At 32.4% G+C, this 21,333-nt stretch overlaps 1 protein-coding gene and 2 long non-coding RNA genes across 5 annotated transcripts; 2 read left to right on the plus strand and 1 right to left on the minus strand.

Annotated features, from left to right (window-relative positions):
* Positions 1 to 1,046: 1,046 nt before the first annotated feature.
* LOC121131965 (TAR DNA-binding protein 43) lies at positions 1,047 to 5,933 on the plus strand. Of its 3 annotated transcripts, none has more exons than XM_071894086.1 (3): positions 1,078 to 1,228; positions 1,412 to 1,659; positions 3,721 to 5,933. In XM_071894086.1, exon 3 carries the CDS (start codon positions 3,912 to 3,914, stop codon positions 5,052 to 5,054), a length of 1,143 nt encoding a protein of 380 aa, XP_071750187.1. In that variant the 5' UTR covers positions 1,078 to 1,228; positions 1,412 to 1,659; positions 3,721 to 3,911; the 3' UTR covers positions 5,055 to 5,933. The 3 variants fall into 3 exon arrangements, with proteins under 3 accessions (XP_040583315.1, XP_071750187.1, XP_071750188.1); XM_071894087.1 differs by having other exon boundaries at positions 1,080 to 1,228; positions 1,312 to 1,659; XM_040727381.2 differs by lacking the exon at positions 1,412 to 1,659 and having other exon boundaries at positions 1,047 to 1,228.
* Positions 5,876 to 7,366, minus strand: LOC121131966 (uncharacterized). Its single transcript, XR_005869209.2, has 2 exons — positions 6,789 to 7,366; positions 5,876 to 6,272 (listed from the first exon to the last, which is right to left on the minus strand). It is a non-coding gene; the product is annotated as an uncharacterized lncRNA (long non-coding RNA).
* Positions 7,367 to 18,615: 11,249 nt separating this feature from the next.
* Positions 18,616 to 21,131, plus strand: LOC121131967 (uncharacterized). Its single transcript, XR_005869210.2, has 2 exons — positions 18,616 to 19,995; positions 20,057 to 21,131. It is a non-coding gene; the product is annotated as an uncharacterized lncRNA (long non-coding RNA).
* Positions 21,132 to 21,333: the final 202 nt, after the last annotated feature.

Consider the following 21,333-nt stretch of genomic DNA (forward strand, 5'->3'; position numbering starts at 1 on the left):
TACGCAATCATTCATTGTATTAGCTATCGATCACGAAGTTTAAATACTCCTTGTTCAAATCTAATAAATAAATAATAATATCAAGTCTCTAAAGCCTTAAAACAAAGTAGCGAAACGTGACTGTTAGCTTGCAATGTGATACCGGGCCGTGAAGTTATCTCTTTTCACACGCAAGATGTCGCTTCTTATTATATTACACCATTTTCAATCTTTTCTTCTCTTCGTAGAATTTACCCTGTCAATTCAGTTAAAAGGGTGAATTTTATAGAGGCTGCGTAGTTATTCAATGCTCCTAGCGGAGAAAAAAAGTATCACTGCGACCACTACCTTGTACAAATATTGAGGGCATGGTCTTCGTTTAACTACTAGCTTTAATTAACTAAGTACATAATGAAACGTTTGGCAGAATATTAGTAGTTAAAAATGTTTGCATATAGCTAGAAAAAATATTATAATGCAAAACCCTATGCACAAGAGCAGAAAAGCTCTGGTACTTAATTGAAGGAGGAAGATGAAGGAGGGGGAGGGGTAAAGAAGAAGAGAAGTGAGGGATTATTCAAGGCTAAGGAAACCCAAGGTCTCATGTGCAAACTTGTTTTGTGTTTTTTTTAGCAAGACTAGACAATAATATTTTATATTATATACAGCGGGGTCGATGAAGAATGTGAAAAATGGCTGTTACATCACTAATTCTTGAAAATATTCATTAAATCATTTTACACATACAAGAAAGCTTCTTGGGGTATGTATTACATTATTATTTGTAACAACATAACTAACCAATCAGAACATATCTTGATACATTTTTGCCCCAAGGTAGTATTGCAACTTGCAAGTGTGTACACACGCTTCTTTACTACTAGCGACGTAGTAGTCGAGTACGTGTGCATTAAGGATCCACTCTTTCTTCCTTACTCACAACACTTCTACTATTCTACTAGCACTCTCTCTCTCTTTTTCTCTCCCCCCTCCCAGCTACACTCTCACTTTGTTTCTCTCTCCTTTTTCTGTTTCTTTTATGAAGTTCGAACTCGGGACAAAGAATTCTTTTCTTTTTTTTTCTCTCTCCCCCTCCAGTTGATCGCTAATTTTCAGAGAGAGAGGAACTAAGGAGTAGTGAACCTCTCGTGTTTCCTTTTTTTCTTGAATCCTTAAAATAAATATATATGTTTTGGGATCTTTTTATAATTAGAGATTCTTAGTTGTTATTGATATAATTAATGTTGATGTAAGTATGACCTCAATTTAAGATGTAAACTAACCTAGTCTGACACTTGATTAATCATATTAACACAAAATGGTACTATGAAGTGATTTCGAAAAAATCTCATGTTACTAAATCAGCTGCTACTCATAATCCGTTGCTCATATATTAATAACTATCTACTCACTTTGTTTCCTTATACCAAAGTGAAGTGAATGGACGAATATGTCGACCGTTCTGAAGTGGGACTCGTGATAAATATTAATTAATAGTAATACAGACTACTAACCTCAAAGTGAGTTTCTTAAGGACTTAATATAATTCATATTGAGTGAGTTTGACGTCATGGTGCTGGGCTTTCCCCCTATTCTGCCGCTTCTGCTATTATTCCCGTGTGTGAGAATGGAGTCTTTGGTGGGGAGAAAGAAGAGATTCGTGCACTAAATGTGATTTAAGTTAGTTCAATATATGTACGCTATTGAGATTTTGTACAAATGATGTCTCAAGACGTCTGGTGTTCATTATGTATGTCATATACTAGAGAGCATTTACATTGACGTCATAAATTGCATCATAATTGAAGAGACGCCTTCTCCGGGGCTCGAAGTTGACATTTTATTACAAGAAATGTACAAATTACGATCTTAATGAAACCTCATTGAATGACTTTATTAATAAATAAAGGATTAAAGCTTGCATTGACTGCTACTTGATGCCAATGATAAGGCATTGTCAGTCATATTTGAATTAAGCAATGTAATAAATATTGAAAATTCCTATAAAAGGTCTAAATTTACACTTTTTTATATCGATTAAGGACGATAAAAGTTTGATAATTAGAGAAAAATATCTTATTATCTACATTGTAATATTTTATTTATTGTCGATGCTATGGAAATAAGATTGAATAACGATGTAATAACATATTGTTAATACATTCTAGTTTAAGTCCTTTTATTTGTTGGTTCTATTTTGACATCCGATAGTTCACCCCTTTTCTTAATTTTAATGAAAAAAGGGCTTTAATTCATGTAAGACTTTGATGTTTATGCCCCCAAATGGTCGACATCAACGATGCTCACGTCATGTAAAAACGCTTTATTTTAACAACCATCAATTAATTGATGGTATCGTTTCATTTTGACATTTTAAGTATATTGATTAGTTATAATATGTACGAAAAAGAGAATCGTATATTACCCTTGGATTTAGTTATAATTCAATGTCCTTTTAGCGACTTTAAATAGGATTTAATTCAATGAAAATTCTTCATTTGAAGGTATTCATTTCATTTACTATTTCATTGACGTTTACCTACAGTATGAAACTAACTACTCTATACAACTATGTTTGTTCGTTTTTTCCTGAGGAAAAACTAAGATATATATTTGAGATGGAGGAAGAAGTGTTTATTAATTAATTATTGTAATTATTACTTACATAGGAACAAATTAGTTTTTTTGCATGTGGTTAATATTAAGTTTTTAAGAATTATATATGTAAAAGATCATTACACTGTCTTAATTATCTTAAACTCCCCCTAACATCAAAATATTTGAAGTCTTTTTTATTAGAGACATGCTTACATTTGAGACATAAACATAAGGTTGACTTGGCGATTGAGAATGTTTTGTAATTAATATAATATTATGGAAATTGTATATTTAAGAGTCGTGGGTTTGGAGCCGAAGTACGTAGCAACTGCAATGGTATTGTTTTCAGACATCTTTCAAAATATAGAAGATGTTTATTTCGATGGTTGTTACAGTTTTTTGTACCGTTGATTTGACAAAAAATATCTCCAGATAATTCCTTAAAATATTTGTCAAATAAAACTGATAAATAGCTATTTACAATAGTATATTAATGAGAGCTGAAGAAACTCAATATGTCTATTTATTTTACACTTTAGCTCCGAGCTCACAAAGTGTTGATGTTTTTAATCCTAAAAGACTATTCGTATCATATTTGATGCATGAGTTTTGGAATGATCCATTTGAGTAGTTGTACAATTTTTTGGCTGAAATACTTCATGAATGCAATTGTAAATCAATGGATCATTAAATAATTTTTTTTTAAATATGATTTTTCAATTTTGTAAACGGTTTGTTTGATTAATAAAGTACAAAAACCAGGTGTTTTTGGAGATACTATAAATTTTGAGTTGTTTTAACGAGATAATTAGTGTTTTTTTTAAAATATAAATCAGCAAAAACAATTACTTTGTAATAAAAAAGTTCTCATTTTCAAACCAAAATCTTGAATTTCGACTGATTTTTCCAGAAACTAAACATTTTGGTTTTGATAAAAGGTCGAAACTGGACTCTCATTTACAAAAAAAAATCCCGAAATTCTGATACCACATTACCCAGTAGGAGCTATTGGGTTGAACCACAATATATTTATACATAAAAATAATGATGGTCCGTTCCCTTGGCTTCAAATAAGGTATTTTGATGTGCGGGGAAGTATTTGTTTGATGAAGAATTGATTAAAATTTGATGTTATTTTTGCAGTTGGATGATGTTGATCATTGTGATTTGAGACAAGTGTGTTTTGGATATATTAAAGTGTGAGAATTTAGAATCGTGATTTTAGTGGTGAATCGTCTTCTGCAACTGCTGAAACTTCTACAAATTGATAGATTAAAAAACAATATATAATAATAATCACTTTGCTTATACTCATATTCTTGCTTAAAAAAACCATGAGCGAGTGGGTTGCTGTAGTTCAGGAGGAGGGCGATGAGCCCATTGAGATCCCAACTGAAATAGATTCTACAATTTTACTAACTTCATTAACCGCCCAATTCCCTGGAGTGACTGGACTCAAGTTCCGAAATCCTGAAACCAATGGACTACGTGGTGTTCGATGCCTCGACAATCAACTTTATCCTCCTTTAGAAGATGGATGGAGTAATATCACTTATATCTGCGTGCATCCACGCTATCATCCCATTAAAGTAAGCCACAATGGCTCAATTCAACGCATCCATGAAGACTCTAATACACAGGCTACTCAAGATGCAGCACTCAAAAGAAAGTCTGAGAATGATGGAGGCATTGATGGTATGTCCTCCAAGAATATCAAGTTTGAAGATATGGAAGAGGGTGGGGGAAATAGTCCAAAACCCTGTGATCTCATTGTACTGGGTCTTCACTGGCAAACTGCTGAACCTGATATAAGGAAGTATTTTGAACAGTTTGGTGAATTGGCTTTGGTGCAGCTCAAAACTAAAATGGGGACTAATCAATCCAAAGGCTTTGCATTCATTAGATTTGTGGACCCTAGTATTCAGTTTAAGGTCACACTTACACGACACTGGATCAATGATCGTTGGTGTGACGTTAAAATCCCAGACTCTCAAGAATTGAAGAGATCAAAGGAAATGAATTCCTGTAAAATATTTGTTGGTCGTATTACTCAAAACATGGATGGAGATGACATAAGGAAACATTTCGAGACTTTTGGAGCAGTAAAGGATGTGTACATTCCTAAGCCATTTAGATCATTTTGTTTTGTTACATTCAATGAAAGTCGTGTTGCTCAGAGTCTATGGGGAAAGGAGCATACTCTCAAAGGCGTCACGATTTGTATCGCCTCAGCTCATTCAAAACTAAAGGAATCCGAAATGGGAAGAACGCATCGTGGAGCTCCGCCTCCTCATCCTAGAGCAATGACAACAAATGGGGGTGGAGGCACTCCTTGCATGATGGACACTTCTAAATCCAGTTACTATGCCAATGGCAATTCAATACCTCATCAAATGGACAGACAAAACGTTTGGCAAGCGACGAATAATCAAGGATTTGGTCCATTCAATGGCCAAAGAGGAAAAAATTACTATTAAAAAAGACAAAAAATTCTATGACTTATATATATAAACTTTTTTGAACGGGTGTTTTGAACTCTTTATTTCTGGAAACAAGTTCCTCAATTTATAGCAAAGAAAAAAAAAACAAATTTATAATTCCATTATATTAGTATTTTCACAAACACTGATATACATTTATATATAAATAAATGTAATATAATCATTTGTTTATAATCTATCATACACTTTGGGGAATATAATATCAAGTGTTGTGGTGGCAGTTGCTCCAGTGACGAGCCGCCGCCTTCTTCCTCTAAGTGAAGATCACACGTGTGATCCAGATTGGGTTGAGCAAAGGATCATTTAAAAAAAATGATATTTACTAAACTTAAACAGTTGCAATATTTTATATTAAAAGTGGGATTGCGTTAGCAATTTATAAATATATATTTATTATTTAACAATGAAGACTTGGTGTTACTTTTTTTGTTTTTGTTCTGAGAGGAAATTATTATTATTGGGTGTGTGCTTTTGATGGTGGTTTTTTTTTAGGGGGGAGGTCTATTAATTGAAAAGCTATTTACAAATATTATTTCAATTACGTTTATACATAAATAGCACGTTAGTCAAAAGATAATTTTCGTGTAGAATACTTACATCTTAAATCATGTATTTAGTAAATTTATATATATAATAATCATTGTTCTTTAGTGTGTCGATGAAAGTGGAAACTTCAAATTAAATTAAGTTTGTTTTCCCCTTCTAAATAATGATTTCTTTTGAGATCATTTAAAAAAAATTATTTTTCTTTCAAAATGACGTTTTATTTATATAAAAAATTGTTTATGTAACCAATGTGTTTTTCTCAATTTCCTTTGAAATATAAAATTTATTTATTACTTCAATATAAACAAACACTGTATTATTTGATTAAGAAGATGATTCTAGGCAATGCTCCTTTGAACTTCCTCCCGGATCTCCCGTATGGACTTCAATGTATTGTCTAGCGATGAGAGGAGAAGGCTCTTAATCTCGGCAACTTTGAAGGATATATGTCGTCCCATTTTTCTTTCAAGATAGTTTAAGTCGGACTCAAGGCCCTTAAGTCCTGAAGAGACTTGATTCACACGTGAAAGGTATCATCTCTACTTTGGTGAAGGCGGTTAAGTTTCTTCTTGTGGTCTTCTAGGTGGGTCAAGTGTTCGTTGACGTGGGTGTCGAGTCTTGAGGAAATTTCTTTATTTGATGAGTATTCTGTAATACAATTGGGGTATTGTAATTTATGGCTTGACCTATTTATAAATAGATACTCAAGAATATGTATTTAAATTGGGAAAAAGGTGTGTTAGTTTATCATTTTACTTAGGGTGTGGCCTCTTATTTTGCTCAGGCATCGTTTTTATGTCATTCTCCGGATATATTATTTAAACATTTCCCGTAGAAGAGGATGGAGGGATCTTTATTGTCCGGAAAGGTGAGATCCACCCATCATAAAGACCTCTACAGAGAAACAAACATGACATATATTTAAGAGACTTTATGGATTGTTGTGACGACTAAAGAGTCGTTACATCTTCAGGTTTTTAATAGAGGGGATAGGTTGTGTTTTTCTCCATAGCTTTCTCCATATAAAAACGAGGAAGGGCTGCATTTGCAGACGAATACGTCATTGCCTTTCCAGCCAACCAGCTAGTTATCGACTCTCTTAAATTGCATCATCCACACAACTATGATTGAAATAACAAAATATTACTACAAGACTTTCCTTACCGATATTACATGATAAAACGATGCAAACAATCGTAAGCACAATAACCCAGAGAAATAAAATCCCAATGATGAGTCTTGAGGATCCGCGACAGTCCTTCCAAGAGGAAGAAAATGACTCATTCCGGCTTTGTCTACTCCTTGAACTCACTGTGAATATGTCTTTTATATCATTCCAACCATCCCCGTATATAAGTTGTTGACGCATCTTTCATTGAATGAATGTAGTTAACAAATGATTTGGGATATAGTGATTACAAAAATAATAATAATAACCAAAAATACAACCGTTCCTCTTGGAGATTTTGCATGGGCGGAGGGGTTATTTTGTTGTTCTAATTGTATCATGTATCATTATTATATTATCTAGGTGGACCTTAGTTAATCTTATTAAACTTAATAAAGGATTTTGTTATGAGTGTTGGCTTATATTACTTATTTGAGTAATAAGATTACTCCATGGAAAATTAATATTACTTAGAATTAAGAGTAATAATATTACTTTACTTTATCTGTATATATCTGAAATAGAGTTTGTGTGTCCATTATAGGTGACCACGCCGTTGAAACTAGGAGGAAGAAATTTTTGCAGCAATTTAGCTAAGATGGAGTGCCGATTTTTGGAATGAGAGGTCATATATAGGGGCTTATTCTAAAGCCGAAATATAAAAACGGTTTTGGTGAAATCAAGGAGACTAGATAGGGGATTGAATTACAGATCAAAAAGTGACTGGCGTCTCAAAAACCAACTATTCGAAAAAATACTTTTTCTAAATTCATTCAAAATCAAAAAATGTTATGGACAAAATAAGAAATCGGTGAAAATTGCACTTTTATTTTCGGTAATTTAATTTTTCGGGGAAAAAATTAAACATCCATACCTACTCACAAAAAATTACAGCTTTTGGAAGAATAATAAATTCAAAAATCCATAGCTATTCTCAAAATATTTAATTTTCTGGAGAAAATTTTCAAAAATCTATAGTCATTCAGAGAAAATTTAATTTTTTTGGGAAAATAAATTTGAAAAATTTTATTAAATTTTTTGAAAAAAAAAAAAATCAAATATTAAACTTTCTACTAAGGAGCAAAAATTCCATTTTTTGGGGGGTATTTTATTCCCACATGGGTACATGAATTCACTGATTTAACAAGATGAGTTCTGGGATGGGAATAAAAAGTTACATACGTCACGAGGGAAAATGACGAAAAAGGATAAAGTGACGTCATCTGTACGAGTAACATAATAAGCGACATCTTACGTGAGAAAAAATAAACTGGTATAACCAGAAATCTACTCAAGCTAACAATTCGTTTTGGTACTTTGTTTTAAAGCTTTAGTGCTCCTTACTCGATGATATGGGTGACTTAACTTAGGCCTCAAGCAAGATTATACAAAATAAGTGCCCGCACATAATATATATTTTCAATAAAATGACCTTTGAAATAAATTTATGAATAAAAACCTTTGTATTATATATATCTTTTTTTTTAATTAAAATAATATATTTTCTATTAAAAAAACCGACATTAAGATATAAATAAATACATTTATTACTACCATGATTGGAATGTTCTGATCAACTTCTGCTTCATTACTCGGTGTTTTTTTATCTATATGCAACTCCTCTATTTATTTTTTATAGTGTTAGATCGGTCTAAAACAATTAAAAATACTCTAGTACTATCAGTCCGCTTCTGATTAATTCTGTTAGTCCTAGGACTGGTCCATATCAGTCTTTTATGATAACTACAACGTCTAATTGGTTACTAACTACGTCATTTCAGCTGTTAAAGTGGTATAATAGCCTCTTTCAAAGAGACGAGAGACCTATAGTAAGTGTTAACTAAAGAACTCTAAGCAAAGAGTGAACACTCAAGGCAAGGAAGGTAGGGTTTAGTAGTTCTCAATTCTGATTGGCTTAAAATTAGTAGCTGCTACATGTTCCTCCAGCTAGGCAAGCACCCAGTGGGGGGGGAGTGAGTCTCCTTGGTGAAAAGAGAAGAATAAGGGCGACTATGTAACGAACATATTTTTCCCTGTATTTTAGGATTGAATTGTTTATTTTTCCCTTGACGGATCTTTCCCTAGAGTCCTTTGTTTAAACTAAGAGGTGTGGCTAGAACCAATAATACTTAAGCTTTATACGTTCATCCTTTCATTTATTCTTTTTTCCGTGTTTATATTCTTCAATTCTAGCTAGAAGTGAAGAAAATAAAAAGATAGCTTGGAGCATAGAGGTGGAGGACCGACTAATTGGTCCTTCGGACTCATGAATGGTGAAATAGACCGTAGCCAAAGTACCGGTGTACGGTATAAGTAAACTTGTATTATCTGAAAAGATATGAACCGCCTTCGGATACCCGAGTATTTACGGATCATAAAAAAGATCCGAGGTAACGCAGTGTTCACAAACACAAAAATGTTCACTGTATTTGGTTATGAGCTGTCCACGTTTATTCTTCTTTTCCTCTATTTAGTCTTCTTAACATTGATTGGTTGAATACTCATGAGTTCTTAGTAAGCTCTGAACAGTTATCCACTATTATTGAATAAGTTTGAAGAATGGGTCAACTACCAACTGATTTTGGGCTTCTTTCTGTTTCTTTTTGGAGTTTGTGAGATACAATACAGGTAATATCATTAAAACAATAATTCTAATATTAAGGATGTTCTTGGGTAGTTTATTGTTTCGGGATCAGTAACCAGTTAAAATGTAACTTTAATCCGGATTCTATTTTATTTAGGTTTGAACATGGAGTAACATGCTCGTAAAATTTGGGACCAGTATTTGGCTAATTTGGATTTCGGATCTGGATCTGAAAGTTCCAGTACCCAAAATTTAATAGAATAGTCTAAAGATTCGAACTCACCAGGATCTTAGAAAATGTGGATCCGTCCTACCTTTAGTTAAGGACAGAAAAAGAGAGTCGCTTGACACTTATATTTATTTGTATTTTTGTCTTTCAATAGAATGGGTCTTCCTATAAAGTTATGAACAGACATGCAGGTTGTTGTACTACCTAAATCATCCTGATACTCCTATTAAAGCCTTAATATACGCATATATATATATATATATATGGGTACATTGCGAGCACTCTTCAGAAATAAATGTGTAATGGTAGTAAATTTGGCCTTCAGACATTTTAAAAATATAGTAAAGCTTACCTTGGAAAATGTATATTAATAGGATTTATGAACTATGTAGACGAAAAGGTAGTATTATCACGCATGAGTTGTTGCATAATTCAGGACATGGGTATATTAGGCGTGCAATACTGCATTTGGAGTTTGTTTTGTGGATGTTATGTATATAGGGTGAATGACATTGTTTTCGTGGATCCTTACTAGGATCAACTAGGAAAAAACACTTATTTAGTTCAGAGGGATTTGAAAATGGTCTAAATCCTTATGAGTGTAAATTAAATAGAAAATTATATGTTGGCATGTTTGATAGATGACATATCTGCTTACAGAGATTACTAGGGATGTAAATAGGGAGTATTTTTTAGCAGCTTGCCCGCTATTTGGAAAATTGAAGAATGGATTATTTATTCCTCCGCTCTTGACAAAATTACTTAACTCAGGGAACTTCCTTACCGACTATATTCAAAACCTGACGTTCCTATGTGCTCTCATAAAAGATGGAGCGTAACCTTGAGGACTTGTCGCGGAGTTTTTCTGAATAGTTTTCGACCTAACAAAGATAGAAGACATTTCTTCAGAATTTTTTATCATATCTTTCAACGTAACTTTATGCATTTCTCCCAGGTATGCTCCCATCTCTCTAATCCGTTCAAATAGTACTTGGTATTTTTCTCTGCAATATAATTATTCACGAGATACTTTTTTTTTTTTTTTCTTGGCCCAATTACTCCGAGTTGAATTGACTTAAACCCCTCAAATTTTAATAGAACAAGCTTGAATATGTCTGCTATTGTTTCAAGAAAAAAAAAAAAATCAATGACAGCTGGATTCTCGATTTTGTCCATTTTCACACAAACACCAACTCACTCAAACGACTGTTACATAACAACTGTGCCTCCAAAATGGATGAAACTTTGGTGAGTAGCTACCAACAGATACCAGATGGATGTGACTGTCTTTTATTTACAAGTGCTGCCATCTTCAAGTTGAGGTCGGAAACGACATTCAGACATCCGTTGTAAACCCTTGCACGACAACCCAGTAAAATTGAGGATCGAAATCGGAGTAGTTCTTGCCAATGTCCTTGTTTGTTTACTTCCCCTACTCCTCCCATGTCACAGCTGATTGTGGGTGATCTAATTCATCGTCATGACAACTAGGCTGCTCGTCTCCAGAAGATTCTTGGAATTGTCAGAGTACTATGTTGATTTTTGATTTCTTTTTTTTTTTTCATGCCAAAAATACACACGATTTTCATCTCTAAAGATCACCATGGCTGAAAGTAATATGCTCTGCCAGTATGCTAAAATAAAAAAAAAACCATGAAAACAACATGGTAACTCTTATAATTTGGAGAACAGCGGCTAACGTTTTATTATATCTGCAGCAATCTGCCCTGAGAGGAATGAAATTCAGTATCAATCCCGTTCCTCATAAAGAAAGGACAAATAAATAGGATGGAATTACTCTGAGGTCGATCCTCAACTCCCCAGAAATCCCTCATTGTTACTCTACGTCTTTCCTGAGCAAATACTCTAGTTATTACTTTATACTTAGATGTCTCCTTCACAGTGTAAGAAATAATAATGAGGAAACTTTAGAAAATATAAATCCCATTCAGTTTTCAACTAAAAAAGTGTATTCTAACTTTTTAGACATATTTTATACAACTCTACTCAGTTCCATAAGTTTTAAAAAATCAACAACTGACAAAATAATATAATATAAAAGTCTTTATACTATTGGGGATAACGTCTTGAATGATTATAATTGATATTTGACAATAACATAATTCACTGCTTTACTATTCTTGATTTAAGACCTGTGGTTCTGAAGCAAGGATGGAGGGGATTGAGATGTTGTTTTTGTACATTGTGAGTGTGGGGAGCAGCTATGCATACTTCCGGTATCCTTTTACCGCTTGCTTTGGACATATTGAGGTCTTTCATGTCCCTACAGCTCTTCCCTTCCAAATGAAGCGAAAGGATGTAGCGCTTGGGGTTTAGGATGTAGTCGTTAGAGGCTCAAAAACATGTTTTAGGAAAAAGTTTGTTACACAACAAACAAAGATAAAAGGCGCATAAATCATATACAATGCCCCCATCGTGGATAAATATTAAGTTGAAGTTGCTGTCGTAAGACTTGTTGATCACTTTGTATATGCTGTATTTCTGGTTGCCGGACTGGTTTTAAAATAGCCATGGGCTGGCGTTGCTGTTGAACCCTGGTTATAGGCCGTTCCAGAGGTGGCAATGACCGTTTTGTAGAATAAAATATCATTTTTTTCAATCCATCACTTTGGAAGAGGTTTGAGTAATTTATGGGAGCTAGAAACAAAGAGAAGGTCTATTCTCTTTGTCTAAAGATATATTTTTACAACATGTAGGTTCAAGTAGTAGGTTTAATAACTATTATTTTTGAAGGGGATTGTTGGAGTAGCACCTATAGTAGCCATTAGAGAGAAATCTATTGACCAACTGTTACTTCTTCATAGTTATTCTGTATACAGAATCCTCATTCAACTATTTAATTTGAATAAATGAAAAGAAAGTGAAAATATGAAAAGCAATTTCAAAAAATAAATGACTCGACCAACGACAAAGCTATGTACATTATGTAAATGTTTTTATTGGAAAAATAACTCCTTTGTAATTGTGGTATATGTTAGGGTGAGGCTTTTTTTCAACTTAAATTTGGACAGATAAGGTTCAAACTTTTTTTGTTCTGTGTATGAACCTATTAACGAACAGATTTGAGAGCGATTTTTTTTGCCAAAAAGAGCAAAAAAAAAACCCGCTAATTTTGCGAAAAATGAGTACCCAAAATGTCAAAATAGAGCAATTTGTATTTTAAGAAAAATACAAATTGATAAGGATAATTTTAACTAATGATTTTTGTTTTAAATTTATCATAATTCATGCGTAAATTTTGCTAAATTATATTGACAAATCAAGGTTTTAGAAAGATTTTCTTCTTTTAATTTTTTTCTTGCATCAGTATTGATAGTTTTAAACGTACTAAAATACCCTTCAACGTCCATTTTAGTAATTTGACCAAAATTTGAAGTTGGCATTATCTTTATGAGTTATTCTCAAATAGAGGCATCTCCTCATCACCCAGGGCCGTATACAGGATGTCGGCTGTAGGGGCTGTAGCCCCCCCCAAAAAAAAAAAAAAAAAAAAATAAAGAAGTTTTTGCTTTTTACTAGAAAATTTAATATTTGATGTTTTTTTTCTTCCAAAAATGATAATATTTGAAATTTTATTAAATTTTTCAAATTTGTTTTCCAAAATATTAAAACCTTCAATTTTTTTTTTTAATTTTCTGTGAATAGCATTGGACTTTTCAAAAATTTCTCCAAAAAATATAATATTTGAATTTCTTTTTCCCAAAAATTTTATATTTAAAATTTTTTTTCCAAAAATTTAATTTTTCGTGAACAGCTTTAGATTTTTGAAATTTGTTTTAAAATAAATGGAACTTTTTGAGAATATTTATGAATTTTTGTAATTTTTTCCAAAAAAATTCCAACACACAAAAAAAAAAAAAAATATATATATATAATCGTGCCCCCTGTCATCACCACTGTTTTACTCCCAACTGTTTGTATAAATGGAATATTGAAATTTAGCAATTTGCCGAAAAGGATTTCTCCTTTGTAGCAAGATTCAAAGGGGATTATTCAAGAATCCATTTTGCTCCAAATTTCCCCTTCTTCTAAGTTCCTGTAGTCAGTGTCTGGCCTCCTCACATATCCGATCATGTAATATAAATAAATTTACCATAAAAATCATAAAAAGTGAGCCTCATGAAGAAGGCTTTTTTGCAGGTGGATTTTCCCTCGAAAAATATCATCAAAGAATAATCCCAAAACCCAAAATATAAACATTATTAGAATTTTTTTTTTTTTTGTCACTTTTTGCAAATTTAATGTGTTTTGTCCTCAAATAAATATTAAGATGGTTTCATTAAGACCATACACGGTACCCATAAAACAGGATTAGCTTTTATGAACAAATTTGGGAATTCAGCTTCACCCTAATGTAATTTAAATAATTATGAGAGGACGACAATACTTTTTACTCATTCGTTCCATTGTTCATTATAAAACATGATTTCTTGATCATGTATTCCTTCATCCGGCCATGTCTAATTTTACAAAGGATCATTTGAATAATAAAAAGTGGAATGACCTTTAATTGAAGGGGCCTTAACTTAAACTAAAAGTTACTTTAAGTCTTTAAAGATACACATCCTTATCAGGGGTGTCTTCAAGGGGAGGGCTGAAGAGGTTGTAGACCCCACCCCCCACACTTAAGATAATTTAATGTTTGAAATTTAATTTTTCAATTTTTTTCCCAAAATATTTAATTTTGCATTAATAGCTATGGATTTTTGAAATTTTTCTCGAAAAAATTTAATATTTCAAATTTAATTTTTCAGTTTTTTTTCCACAAAAATTAATATTTTGTGAATGGCTGTGATTTTTTGAAACTTTTTACAAATAAATTTAATTTTTGAGAATCCATACGGATTTCTGAATTTTTTTCGAAAAAATTTACATATTTTAAAGTTTTTGAAAATAAATTTTTTTTGTGGATAGCTGTCTTGATATATTTTTCGTCATAGAGAATTACTATGTTCTGACTACAATTTTGTTGTTTACCATCTCTTAATTAGGTAATTAGACACAACTATTATGTTTAACCTGAAAAATTTAATATTTTAATTAATAAAAAAAATTAGAAAAAAATTTTATATTTGAAATTTAATGTTTGGATTTTTTTTTTTTTCAAAAATTTCAAAAAAGTTTCAAAAAAAAAAATAAGTTTATAGGTTTAGTTATATACTTTTTTAATTTGACGAAATATATTTTAAATTAGCAGAGTTACCCGTTAGTAGTATTTACATTTAACAGCTAGATAATTATTATAATTATTCAAACATTGCCGTCAATTATTCATAGCTTAATAACAAGAACTAATTCGAATTCAACTAACCAAGATTTTGACACTCATATGTAATGTTGTGTCAGTCCTTGAAGATTTGTTGCGGAGTTATAATTGTAAGTCATTTTGTACTCGGAATATAATTGAGGGCCGACATAGGAGTAATTCTTGCAAATGCCCATGTTTCTTCCCTTCATCTCTTGTCACAGCTGATTGTAGCTGATGTTATATTGTGAGGGCAACAATGTATATTTTCGTATTTTTAACATGTCCAAAATACATAAATTTTCTTCACTATAAATATATGTATGTCCTTGTTACATACGGAGTGGGATTTGTGTGTACATATTTCCTACTCCTCACGGCTGCTTGCAGCTGATGTAATAAAGTACCATGGCTAAGCCTTACAAACATTCCTCAAATTGTCAGGGTGTTCACATTCATTTTAAGTTTCTTTTATTTTTGCAAACGCACGAGGATGGTCTGAAAAATTTTCAGTCCTTAGCGTGAAAATGGCAGCAATCATAAATAAAAACTATTCATATCTATCTAGCATCTATTGACAGTTACTCACCAAAGTTTCAGCCATATTGGAGGTGTAGTTGTTGTACAACAGTCGTTTCAGTAAGTTGATATGAGTATTTTTGTCAAAAGACAAAATGAGTATCGCTCTATTGGTGCAGTTTAGGTGTAATTAATCGGAATTTGGGACCCGATTAATTAATGAAAATGAAACTTGGATATATATCGTTATACGTCCGAAACAAAAATACGGTCCAACCTGTGGACCGCAAGGATTTTCGTCAAATGAAGAGGCAATCACTTCGTGAAATAATTATTTTGCAGAAAAAAAACGCTGAGACGCAGTTAAAAAGATGGGAGCATCGGCTGGAGAAGAAAAATAAATATTCAGAAAAATAAATTTTATCTTTTTTACCCCGGAATCTTTTCTGACAACCTACAACAACACTGCCCATAAATCTTAATTACTGAAAAGGTAGCGCTCTGGTATGACTTGATATAATTATCATGCAACAATCTTCAAAACTAATTTAAAAGAGGACATATGCACTGGTGTTGGGTTTCGGTCTGGAAATCCTGGACCAGTCTGAGACTGTTATATTTTCGTTGGTCCAAATTAGTTTGGTCTGGACTGGTCTAATATAAAAATTGGTCTAAATCGGTCCAAAGGAAAAATTCGGTCTAGACCGATTTTATAGATAAATTATTTATTACATGACATCATAGGTTTTTTCAAGTACAATGACGTTATACGAAGTTTAAACAGAGATAGCGCGGATTAATTTTGATCCCACCGTCTGTTATATATATACAGTATTTGTTCTAGAACTTATCGAGTACTTTTGAGATGATTTTTTTTTGAAAAAAAAGGAATGACAGTTGATATAGAAAAAAAAGGTGTTTCATGGTATATGAGACCGAAAAAAATCGGTCCATAAATTGATACCGAAAAAAAATCGGCCCATAACCGTGGACCGAAAAAAATTGGTCCACAGTCTAAGACCACAGTCTGGACCAAAAAATATGTACAAATTGGGCTAGAAAAATTACTTGAGACCGAACCGAAAAAAAAAATCGGTGCTGGATCGAGTCTCAACACTAATATGCATCAATTGTTCATTTTTGCTTTTGTATATATCTGTGGGTTCTTTCTCTTGGACCTGAATTAATTTTCTCGTAAATATTCTATGAAGGGCCTCCTTGCGTGCAAAATATACTATGATGTATGAAATCAGAGTAAAGATATAAATGCTATTCATTTAATAATTGAGTAGCTAATTATTTAGCCGTTTATATATAGGGTGTTTTTATGTTATGTTTAATATTGTACGTTCCTTCATTTAAACATTTGAGTCACCTGGACTCCTTTCATGACAACCATTATTGAATATACAACCGTCTTCGTGAAATTAATTGAATTGTTGTATAATTTAGATAACGAGCAATTCATTTATTATTCTTGCAAAATAAATCAATACACCAAGATGGTTGTCTGAAAAGGTAGTCACGTCTATTTAGCATCTGTTGAGAGATACTCACCAGAGTTTCAACCATTTTGGATGTACAATTGCTATATAACAGTCGTTTGAGTGAGTTAATCTGAGTGTTTTTGTGAAATAGACAAAATTGAGTATCCAGCTATCATTAAATATTTGTTTTCCAAAATGTAACCATTAAATTCAACAGATTCAAACAGGAGCAAACATATAAAGGCGTGTTGTGTCAAAATTTGACGCGTCATAGTCAATCTAACTCGGAGTAAAACTTGAGCCAAAAAACAAAAAGTGTCTTGTGGGCAAATAATTTTGCAAAGATAACCACCGAGTACTAATAATTGTACGGGTTAGAAAGATTGAAGCATCTATATATAGGAGACTATATTGATTTTTTTTTTAAATCAGAAAAAATGTATTTGCCGACATACGAGATGTGATACGAGAAATCATAACATCCATGATATTATTTTCAAAGTACATTTATAGATACAATAACCTAAATATTTATTACATTATGAGTAGAGCTGTCAATTCTAAACATTTTTAGTAGTTGGCAATTTGAGCAGTGCTTTTATTTTTTCCAAAGCTCCTATGATTGTTCTTTCGTTCTTGAGGAGAGAACATATAAGTAGTGTGTATTTTGGGTATGTTAAATAAAAGGAAAATCAAAAGGGTAACCCTGATTATTTGGAGATTGTTTCGGAGGAGAGCAGCTTAGCTGTCATGAGGTTTCATTAGATCGGCTAAAGTCATATTTGACAAGGGAAGAAGGACATAACTTGGCAAGAATGACTCCGATGTAGACACCCCAATTCATCTTCGAGTCCAACATCAACTTACAATTATAAGTCTGCAACAAATCTCCTTCTTTTATGGCTTGCACACGATCAGTTTTTGTATATAATTGAACTTAATAGAAAAGGAAGTTCATCTCTTAGAAGTTAATATGGTAACAGCCACGTTTTCTCATGAAGTATGGGTGAGGATCACTGAGGATTTTTCCTGGAGTTAAACATGTACGCCCTTGTTGGACTCAGAGAAGAATTGAAGATCGTCATTGGAGTATTTACCGCCTATTTCCTTGTTAGATACAGAGTTGGATTTATGTGTATACCCTTACTCCCTTTCTCACAGCTGTTTTTCAAATAATAACTATAGATGTAGTTATTTTGCCAAATACTTAAAGGTAATAAAAAAGAGCATTAAGGTCAAAGTCATCAAAATGATCACTTATTTGTTAAATTTAGTAAAAGAAATAAAAAATAACAATGGATAGATGCATTAATTGTAATACTACATATAATGTTTACTTATACCTAATCAGTGCAACTCCATCCAATCAATTAAAGGAACATAAATGAATAAATTAGTCAAATCTTTTGACTGTGATATGTTAACGAACAGAAAAATAGGCTTTTAAATAATATTATAGTTCCTTCAAATATGTAAATTCTGCGTGTTCATCAAAATTTATAAAAAACTTTTGATAGTAATTTTCTTTAACTAAAATTTCTTAATTCTAATAAAAGCCTGTAATTCTAGTAATATTATACAGATGACATTAAAACTGAATAACATTTTTGATAATAAAAAAAATAATTATATATATGTCAATATTGACCAATTAAGCAGATCTATTTTATCACAAATTAATAGATATAACTATTATCATTTTGTAAATCCATTTCAGTAACTATATATTGAGTGAAGATGTGAGAATTATATTTTGAGTTACCTCTAAATATTCATTTAAAGAGCTCAAACATTGTACATCATATATTTTTTTTTTATCAAAAGGAACACATTTAAACCTCCATATCTTAACTTAACCATAACTTAATACAAAAAGTGAAATACACCGTTCTCGTGACATATATTCAAAAAACGTTCGCCAATTAAATATCTTGCAAGTTGATATATTAGAATACTTACATATTTTCAAATTTACGTGCAAATGTAACAACCCAAGGTAAAAAGACAGGCCCATTCATTCTCAAATCAGAGAAGCCTCATCAAAACACTCCTTATAATTTTAAAAATTCATCGTTTCTTTTATATATGGAGATTCCCATCATTTTCAAACGATTCCAAAAGGAGTTAAAAGTCCCATAAACATTTATACCTTCATACAAAGAGAAACTTCTCATTTAAAAAAAAATCTTTTTTTTTTTGAAAATTTTAACAGTAAACCATAGATGGAATTTTTGTATAGAAAAAATATAATTTATTGATAACAAAGATAAAACAATTAGTGCAACTGTTCATTTTTTTTTCTTCATTCTTTAATAAATTATCAGGATGTTTACTACTCCCTCTGAAAGAAGAATTATTGTCTATCTTTGGTGTAAATTGTTTTAAAAATTCATAATAAAATAAACATACAGAGTTGGCCAGCAAAACGTGGACTGTTAATTAATGTTAATTTTGTTATTAATATAGGAAGGTTTAGTGATTATTTTTTGATATTCTGGTGAAGCATCTTTAGTGCATAAATAAAATATATTACATATTTCGTCATTTTGTCATTATGAGTGAGCAAGAAGCCAAAAGGCAGCGCATCTTAGATCTTCTAGATGCTGAAGTTGAGATGACGAGGATTATGGACATTGTGAAGTGCTCTAGGTGTCTGATTTTTAAGGTGGACAAGAAGAAGAATGATGGAGAATACATTTCCAGGAAAGAAGGAAGTGTAGGGCACAATTGAACGAGGGATCCAGAGTTCATGTCCAGCTTTGAGAAGCAGATGAAGGAGGATCTGACCAAACCTCGCCAACGACTTCTCCATGGCTGTAAGGATCATCAGGAGTGCTGTGAGGGGCAATTTGTGATTGTTTTCCTTACATGAGGTGCCCAACCCACCTTCTGACAGGGGTTATGAGGCCCAGGAGGCTCAAGAGTCCATGTTTTGCTGCACAACTCAGTATATCCATCCAAATATAATTATATTTTTTCCCCTTCTTCTAATGCTATTTTAAATGTTGAAGGATCTTCTCTTTACAGCAGTAAGTCATTTTATCCCCCTAAAATCCTATAAAAGGCATCTGATGTTAACCAGGATAATTATCAGAGATGCATAAAACATGTCCTGCCGGTATGTAAAAAGAAGGAAAAGTAACCTTAGTAATCTTGACAATTTAAATCACATTTTGTAGGAGAGCAGCTTAGCTGTTATGGTTGTTTATTAAATCAGCTGTAAGTAGGTGCAAAGAGCTGCAAGAGGAAAGTAATCAACACAAATCGGACTCCGTATCTAGTAATGACATGGATAGGAAATACTTCCATGTCAATCCTCAGCTACTCCAACAAAAACGTACTATTATAAATCCCAAGTGAACCCGCATAGTCTGAGGAAGTCCAGGGCACCTTCAGGACAAAACATCCGCCCTAAACAATGTGCTTAGGAGTTGTGGCCTCTGATAGGAAGAAAATGGATCCCTTCTTTTTCAAATGCAATGAGAAAATTGGATCTGAGGCCTACTATAAGGTCCTGATGTGGAAAACCTTGCCCTGGCTGAAGGCTAACTATCATATGGACCCAAGATAGTGCCCCCACCCATACAGACTTGAAAACAGATAACTTTTGCAAAGATAACTTTGCTGACTTCTGGGACAAGACATTCTGGCACTCTTCCAGTCCTGATCTCAATCAGTGTGGGAAGCGTCTTAGAAAGTTGGGAAGACATCACATAGAAATATGCAAGAGCTCAAGGCCAGTATCAAGAAGCAATGGGTCAACATGTCCGCCGATTATATAGCATGTGCCAAGTTCCGGCATCGTGTGGAGTCTGTGATAGAGGCTGGAGGCGGCCATATTTAATCATTCTTGCAAAGATTGATTGCTTATAGTTTTTCAATAACATTTTTGATTATACTTTTCTAATAAAAATTTGTTAAGGTTTTGATTTTGTTTCTGCATGGTGGAAAATTTCCCTGCCGCACTCTGTATATATTTCAAAACTTTGCATAAAATTTCATTTGTCAAATCCCCAATTAATTTATTTATAAAACACCAAAAACCTTCAATTTTTACCATTTAAAAAAAAAAACAAAACAATATTTTTATGGTTTTAAAAAATGACAAAGATTCTAATTACAAAAATCAAAAAATCAGACGACGGTTAAACATAGAAGGCGTTTTAGAGATAAAAAATAAATTGGGATTCGTTTAATTCCCTAATAAAAAAACATATCAAGTTCATTAAGTGTTTGATAGTAGATAAAATATTATTTAGTTTTATGGATACTTGATTTTATTTAATGATGTATATATGAAGATAAAGTCATTATAACAACCATTTATGACCCCACCCAGAATGCGTCAGTGCCTTTTATAAGAAAAAAACATCTGCTCCTTTTTTGGGGGTTGTTTATTCTACCCATTATCTTAGAACGAGTGCCTTTAAAAAATCGACAATCATTTACTAGTAGT

This window comes from Lepeophtheirus salmonis, chromosome 1 (assembly GCF_016086655.4).
Source record: "Lepeophtheirus salmonis chromosome 1, UVic_Lsal_1.4, whole genome shotgun sequence".
Classification (NCBI taxonomy): Eukaryota; Metazoa; Arthropoda; class Copepoda; order Siphonostomatoida; family Caligidae; genus Lepeophtheirus; species Lepeophtheirus salmonis.

Excerpts from the sequence above, each read along its gene's own strand:
- LOC121131965 (XM_040727381.2), top strand. The coding sequence starts at position 3,912 with ATGAGCGAGTGGGTTGCTGTAGTTCAGGAGGAGGGCGATGAGCCCATT.